Source organism: Betta splendens, chromosome 10 (genome assembly GCF_900634795.4).
Source record: "Betta splendens chromosome 10, fBetSpl5.4, whole genome shotgun sequence".
Lineage (NCBI taxonomy): Eukaryota > Metazoa > Chordata > Actinopteri > Anabantiformes > Osphronemidae > Betta > Betta splendens.
The window spans coordinates 14,247,507-14,255,552 of NC_040890.2; the positions used below are offsets into that span (position 1 = coordinate 14,247,507).

The window sequence follows — 8,046 nt, forward strand, 5'->3', positions numbered from 1 at the left end:
AGAACACAGCACAAGCTCCGCGTCGCCCTCGTCTTTTATTCTCGTTACTTCAGCCGAGTCTTGAATACATGAGCAGTTTATAATTGGCCTTCAGTCTCAAGAAGCGTTGCGAAATCCAGGAACGTAACAGACTGTTACTCAGAGCTGGTATGTATAAGCAGCAGTATGCACATAAAGCACTGAGTTCTCTAAGAATTCCAGTAAGGCACTGAAAAAGGGGCCAGACGCAGCCCTGGGCTGGAAAAGGCACATGTTAATACTCTGACACTAAGCTGCAGTAATATTGTATATGTAGATAAATGATTCAAGCTGCATATTGTAGCGTCTCATCTGCCAGCTTCATAAAGAGAAGTTTCACCAAAGTTGACTGGATATTTATTCATCATTTAAAAAAAGCCGTTCTTGTGCGGCCTTATATTTAAACCCGAGTCAGTTTTGGTGTAATTCCCCTTTATCCCACCGGCGTCCGCGCGGCGCGTTCTCTACAGGTCACAGCTTCTTGGCGCAGTCGGGGCAGTAGATGTGATCTCCGTTGATGACGAAGCGCTTGTTGGCCAGTGACAGGCTGCACTTCTTGCAGTTGAAGCAGTACTCGTGCCAGGAGTAGCCCTCGTAGTTCACCACGTTGGTGCCGTGGCCGAACCCTGCGGAGACGGGAGAGAGTCAGCGGAAGAGGTCCCGTCACGCGCCCAAAGGCGACTCGTGGCGCTCGCGACTGACCTGTGATCGGGTTCTTGCAGCCGTGGCACTTCTTGGCCACGTCGGTCTTGTAGCAGTCCACGCAGTAGACTTTGTCCTCGTGGGAGGTGAAGCGCGCTCCGGCCAGAGCCTTGCGGCAGGTGTGACACACGAAGCACTCGGAGTGCCAGGGCTGGTCCTGGTAGCTGATTCCCCCGGAGGTGATGGGCTGGGAGGGGCAGAGACACGTCCTCGGTCATCCCGCTGCTGGGGCGAAGTTAGGTTGTGATTCGCACACCGCGGCTCATACCTGCTTGCAGCAGAAGCATTTCTTGGCAAACTTCTTGTCGTGGCAGGGAGCGCAGTAGATGTCGTCGCCCTTGGTCAGGAAGCTCTGCGTGCGGATTGGCTGCTTGCATTCAAAGCACGTGAAGCACTCCTCGTGCCACATCTTGTTCTTATACTCCACATTCTTGGCGCCTGAAACAAAAGTGCGACCAACTTCACTGCGTCTGTCGCGTGCAAAAAAATAAATGTACGCGCTTCCTAATTGAATTTTGGGGGCTCAAAGCGGATTAGCTGCTAGAAATTAGCATCGGGTGAAATCAAACGTAAGAAGAGTCTCTGACAGCGGGATGAAATTTGATTTGGTTCCATTAGATTAGTTGACACTGTTGGCAGCTCGCGCGCGCGCACGCACGCACCTGGCAGGACCACCTTATAGCAGCCCTGGCACCGGTTGCCGTCCTCCCGGGAGCTGCACTTGCCGCACATGATCTTGCCGTCGTCGCGCGCGGCGAACGGCTCGCTGGCCAGCGGCTTGTAGCACTTGGCGCAGCGGAAGCAGTCCTCGTGCCAGTAGCGGTTCTTATGGTGCAGCTCCTGGGCGCAGAGACAAGGCAGAGAGGGGGGAGGGGGTGAGTAGATGGGGGGGGGGGGGGGGGGGTGCAAACCTCATTACGGCGGAGTGTTTACTCATCGTGTGGACCGAGGCTCGAGGCCAGAATTTAGAACAGGCCCGCGTGGGAGGCATTAATGTGGTGAGCCATGAAGGAGTCAGGGGACTTAGGTAATGAAAATGTGATATATAAAGTCCTATTAGCCATAATGTCTGAGGGAGGTTGATACAGTGATGGTGATTCATGTGTTTTATTCCGGATCTGTCATCCACGCATTCGTTCTCCACCGCATCACTCACACGCAGACACACGGCGTTTTAACCTTGGAGTCGGCGCCGATGGGACGCCGGCACTCCGCGCAGGTGTTGGCGCACAGCTTGTCGAAGCACTTGGTGCACACGTGCTTGTCGTCCTTCTTCACGTACTTCTTGCCGTGCAGGTTGTCGCGGCAGTAGTAGCAGTCGAAGCGGTCGGTCATGGTGGAGGTGAGGTAGCTCCTGGGACCTGCGGAAGCGACAGGACGCGCACGCTTAGTCAGATTCCCCCTGCGGCCACACGGGGGCAGTGTTTCCTTTTAGAAAACGCCCCGGACTCGCTGAGCGACGCAATCAAAGCTCGGAAGATTGTGGTTTTTTTTACAGTGTAGCACTTTAAATATAGTTCGAACACGTTTCGTACAGAGTGGAATCATCCTGAATCTTTCTCAGTGAGACCCACGGAACAACTGAAAGCGGGAAAAGGGATGAATATGTGATGTTTTCCTGCTCAAGGAGCAACATACCTAACTGATGAGGAAAGTGTGACTGCGGTAAAAAAAAAAAAAAAAGCAGGCCGCATGCCTTCAGGCCTCCAGGGTCTTTATCAAGCTGATGTCATATTATTAGACCGTCTGGCTCAACCCCTTCGCCCCCTACGTGGAGTGCGGCCCCGCGCTCACTCCTTTGTGGCCGTTTTATCGGGGTCATTGTATTGACCGCGAACCGACTTGACGCGTTGCAGACGGCGTCCGCCGGGATTTGGCTGAGTAGTTTTCTGGCACGAGCGCGCGCGCGCGGTGGGAGGGTGCGGGGGAGGAGGGGATGAAGCGCGAAGACAAGTTAATCTTCACGCGCATCGCTCCTAAGACGCTCGTCTCCCCGAAAGGACGTCGGTGAGAGAGAGAGAGAGAGAGAGAGAGACGCTAAACGGAGAGTGAACTTCAGCAACATGATGGATTCGGAGCGACCAATATCGGGGCCAACGGCCGCGATGGAGGAAACAATGGCTGGAATGGCATTTTGTCCCGGTAACCATGGAAACAAGGGAAATATTTACTGTGGCTATTTAAGTGGGGGATGTGGTAAACAGCCGCGTGGAAGGCGTGTGTGGACGGAAGGGAAGGGAGCCGGCTGCAGCTGTGCAGCGCGATGAAGCCTGGGCCCAGAACGAAGCCCTGACCCCCCCCCCCCCCCCCCCCCCCCACACACACACACACACGCTCTGCCGCTGCTCAGCTATATATAAGAGCAGCGGACAGGAAGGCACATCCCGTCCTGCGAGGAATCACTCACACAATACTGGAGTCTGATCAGAGCTGCCACGGTAGATGTGAATCCTCTATTTAAAGTAATGACCTTCCAGGGGGCTCAGATGAAGTAGGGTTCAGCTGAACTATGCAGCTATTGTGGTTTCAGCTGACACTTATGTTCACTACAAAGACAGCTGCCCCCCCCCACCCCCCCACCCCTCCCAAACCCCCATCATGCAACAGGTGTCCAGAGCACACTGTGCCACTGGGACGTCTTTGGGGAGACGTCCTCTTTTCCCAGTAAGGTCACCAGTTTGAGAGGTGAGTCAGACGCTCACAGTGGATCCGAAACAGAAGCAGAAGCAGGCGAAACGATGCCCTGAATGAAGAGCTGGTCGTTTGAACATAACTGCATCATGTTGTCATTCCGAAAAGCGAATGTTTGTTTGCCTCCCGACATGAGAAACAGAAGAGGCCTTTTATACAAAGACATTAACACCATCGGGTGTTTAAAGTCCTCTTAAGCTCAGGACAGTGAAGGCTGCTGTGATTTATCAGGGCAAAGGTCATTTCATCATGTTGAACATCGAGAGAACTATAATCATTCTGACCTTGAACAAAGATTATGCCATCTTTTATTGAGTACTTGCCCTTCTACACTGCAAAACAATAATATACTATAAATTCTGTAGTTTTATTTGTCACATAATTTTAGATTTTTATACATAAATTGTTGAAACTTAATGTTTAGCTTGAATGAATTGTATTCATTTTAGAATTTAGTGTTTTTTCAGGTTTAAATATCCTCAGAAACTATTAGTTCATACATTTTTTAGGAATTATTTACTTTTCAAAATAATATGTCACTAACTAACTAGAAGCAGCCTCACAAGGTGTTTTATGGTAAATGGGGGAATCCATGGAGGAAAAACTATAAGCGGAAGATATTTATAATGACTTTTTTTTACATTTGACAGTTAAACGTATCTCAAAATTAATATAACTATGATTACCAAAAAATACATTGCAAAACGTCCATAACATCCAGTTCTGTCAGCAGCCACAAACACTTTACCTGAGTGTCTGTAGAAAGACATGTTTGATTCCAGTCAGGTGAAAGCGAAGGAGGAGGAAAGAAGCCCAGCACGAGGACGGGAGGAGACAGTAGCATCCACACAGGGCCGAACCCAGAGACCACAGAGCCCGTCAGGCTATAGGGGCTGTATATACCCCACTGTGACCCGAACCCACCCACGACCCCGCGCTCAGGACCAACCTTCAGCCCCTCCGCTCCTTTTTAGGTGATGCTTTAGAGAATGGAGCGATGCAGAGGGAACAGATTCAGACGAGATTCCACTGTAGTAACATCACATGGTTAAAAAAAAAAAAAAGGAGGTTCTGAAAGTCGGCCACAGGGTAGAACAGATACTCCCACCGACCCAGCAGAACGAGGCTTTGTTCTGTATGTGTGTGTTTGAGAGAGAGAGAGAGAGAGAGAGAGAGAGAGAGAGAGTTGGAAAGACACATCTTTCTCTGTTTTCTTGGTGACACCTGTGGGTTTTATTATATTTTTATATTTATCTTTCTGAACTTAACTCCTCATCTTTACAAATTTCTGCATCGCACTGTATGGCGAGCGTCCAAATACAGTTATATGGTGCCGGCTCGGCTGCTGCCGAAGCCTTTGTGTTAATCACTGTTATCTTTTCTGCAGTGCAGAGACTCTGGCACTAAACACAGCACTTTACTCTGATGGGTCATCAGCATCACAATGCGAATGAGGGAAGAGCGAGAGTTTCCCGAGATGAGCTGAAACATGAAATGTATTAGCTGCACTTGTATTGATCCGATCAATCTGTTACATTTTAAGGAGAAAAAAGGACGCCTCCTCTTTAATTAAACATCCTACTGTACATGAAGCTCTGAACAGATCAATGCAGGGAGCTGCGCTGTGTTTGTGCTCAGCTGTTTAAAGGTCACGTGGAGTTACACATTTGATTACAGCCATTAGTCCAGAACAGAAAATGATGTTTGTTCCCTTTCATGATTTGTCACCTAATTACTCTAAACCCACAAAGGCTAATTGATGTGGAGGACGGCGCCACGGGCCCCTCTCAACCAAAGCCAGGGCACCAGCTGATCCGCCCTGTGTTTCATCAGTCAATGTGTTTCGACTTACTGAGCTGCTCTGAGCCAAAACAGCGTCCATGCAGTGAAATGCTCCTCTGATGCGTTCAAGTGCCATCCTACTTACCAGAAAGCCACTTCACATAAACACCACTAAAAGTCCAATGAAGCAATGGCACCGTTACAGAACTTAACGCGGAAAATCCTTCACCCAAACAAAGTGGGGAAGGTTTATGTGACGCTTGCCAGACTGCCCACTGCAACACACATCTGTTGAAATGAAAGTGATAAATCGGCTTTTTCAGCTGCGCTTAGTTTATCAATGTTCTTTCAGTCATGTGGTTGACTGTACCCACTGGTAGTCATCACCTGCTGCCCCATAATAACCTGGAACAATAATATAACTCTAAGTTTATTTTATTAAAGCAGGTTGTTTTCTTGATCCTCCCTCGTCCCGAAGCACAAACTTGCCATTAATTGTCTGCTTCTTGGCTGCTAGTCCATCGCCTGTCACCTCTTTAAATGCAAGATTCAAGAACAGGGGAAATTTGACATGTGCTTCCTGAGAAACATGAGCAAAACACTCCAGTGTAGCCGCGCAAAGCGGCCAACGGCAACAAAAAGGCAGCGTTTGTGTCTGAGAACTCGTTTGTCCCCACGACCTCTGGCCCTGAACGCCACACGTTATCAGTCACCTCCTTAACGGGGGAAACAGTGACTCATCACGTGCACGCAGGTGCACGCGCACGCACGGGGCTGCGCCACAGCAGCAGCACGAGGTCAGCGAGCCGCCGCGCGGATCAGGGTGCGGCCGCGCGACCCAGACACGTCCGGGTCAACGGCGCGCGGACAAAAGGCCGCGAGAGAGTTACGCTCCCGCTCAAAGGACGTGACGCACGCGCCCTGTTACCTTTCATATAAAAGCCGCACCGCGGGCGACCAGCGCCGTCCTCCGCAGTGTGTTACAGCGACGCAGACGTAAACGGACGAGTGCCTCCGCGCTTGAGTCAAGGAACATGAAACGTGCAGTGGCTTCATGAATATTCAATCAGCTTCTACAAGGGAGCTGTTTTCTTCAGACTTGCATCAGTCAACCTCCAGGGAGTCAGCGTGACGCCAAGTCACGCTTATAGTTGGTACAAAGACAGAAACTCACTCACTCACTCACTCACTCACTCAAGGTTCCTCAATTAACCCAATTCCTGCTTTTGGACGCTTCGTCTCCTGCTCATGCGCTGTCCCGACTTCTCCCTTCGCCTTTCTTTAATTCCCCAAATCGCGTGTAATTCGCCTTTTCTCGGGCTGAACGGGAAGGGACGGGGCCGCAGCAGAGGACATCGCCTCCACTTATCTCGCTCGGCCCACGCGGACGCAGACAAACAAGCCTGCCTATTGCCTATTTAGGAGTCGTGCGCGGGGCCGGTGAGTGCGGCGCCTCGTCGAGCCACTCATCCGGGCGCACCCTCCCACTCCGCGCTGTCTCTCTGCTCCATTTGCAACAATAAAAGGAGTGATGAAACTGCCTTTGAGACAAACCCGTGTCTCTGCCTGAATAAAGTGCAGGCACCGAAGCTCCCCGTTGCCTCAGCGTGACACCGACGGCACACAGAGATCTCACGAGCAGCGCTTCACTGAGGGGTGGGTATCAATTTTACAGCAGCTCCATGAACGACTTATCTGCGACCATGCCGTCGGATTGCATCGGTCTCGTGCTGACTTCACATCACAGTCTCACAAACAAAAGACTTCTGCCACACTTTCAAAAGTGGTTTATTTGTAAGTTTCAAGTCGGTTGGTAAGTGAGGGGTGAAGTCACCCCCGAGCTACACGGAGGTCCCGCGTGGCGAAGGAGCACAGCACAATCTCACGGGCGACCTAATGACGTCATGCGTTTGGTCTGGCATCTGGCCAAACCTGAAGGCAGGAGCGCGAGAAGCTGACGTACAGCACGTTAACGCGCTAATATGGCACCTTTAGACTCCGCTGTTCATCGGTGAAGCAGGCATCACTGTGACAGTGATGTAACAGTGGACTGTAGTGATTCATAGTAAAACGTAAAAACGATACATTAAACCTGCCCGAGACATTTATAGACCCGTGAAAGTGGTGTAGAAATCACTGGAGAATCTAACGCGTAAACTTGAGCGTAACCGATAGAATTAAGTTACTGGAACAAACATTTAACGGGCCTTTCTGTAAAAACACAAAAACACGTATATCCCCGATTATAAATGGCTGATATTTATGCAAAGTTCCACCGCTGCAGCGGCAGAAAAAGCGCATCACCTGTTGCGCAGCGCAGAACTATGGTGTCCAAAATAATCACATGGGTTAAAAAAAGATTGCACATATTTAAGTGTATTTTAAAGGCCCTCTGTGTTATAAAAGGTGTAACAAACTCTCAAAAGGTCCGTTACGTAGGGTAATAGCGACAATTACGCGTTTGACATAAGTGCACTTAAACGGACCGAACAGCTTCTTTCTCATCCGCGCTACGTTATTTTGGTGATTTGTAGTGAACAGAACATCTGTGTGGATGTGAGGTAACAGCCGTGGTTCTGTGGACTCACCTCTTCAGTGCGTGCAGATCAAGCGCCGACTGCGTCTCCGGTGGGTTTGGCCGCGAGGTAAAATGTGCGGAGGGAGCGCAGCGGCTTTAAAGGACGGACGGAGACGCGAGGGGGAGAGAAAAAAAAAAAAAAAAAAAAAAAAAACAACCTCGGGACAGGAGCCAAATCTCTGCGAGCTCTCATAAACAATGACCTCAACCAGGAATTTACAAGCTCGCTTGGTGAATTTCTCTCTGGCCCTGCAGCCGAAGCAGACGGAATCCTG

The 8,046-nt window shown here is 50.2% G+C and overlaps 1 protein-coding gene across 2 annotated transcripts; it reads right to left on the minus strand.

Annotated features, from left to right (window-relative positions):
• Positions 1-16: 16 nt before the first annotated feature.
• Positions 17-7,936, minus strand: fhl1a (four and a half LIM domains 1a). Of its 2 annotated transcripts, none has more exons than XM_029164367.3 (6): positions 7,782-7,936; positions 1,900-2,081; positions 1,383-1,560; positions 989-1,158; positions 721-907; positions 17-644 (listed from the first exon to the last, which is right to left on the minus strand). In XM_029164367.3, the coding sequence occupies exons 2-6, from the start codon at positions 2,053-2,055 to the stop codon at positions 490-492; spliced, it is 846 nt and encodes a 281-aa protein (XP_029020200.1). In that variant the 5' UTR covers positions 2,056-2,081; positions 7,782-7,936; the 3' UTR covers positions 17-489. The 2 variants fall into 2 exon arrangements, with proteins under 2 accessions (XP_029020200.1, XP_029020199.1); XM_029164366.2 differs by lacking the exon at positions 7,782-7,936 and adding an exon at positions 4,160-4,316.
• Between the last annotated feature and the right edge of the window lie 110 nt (positions 7,937-8,046).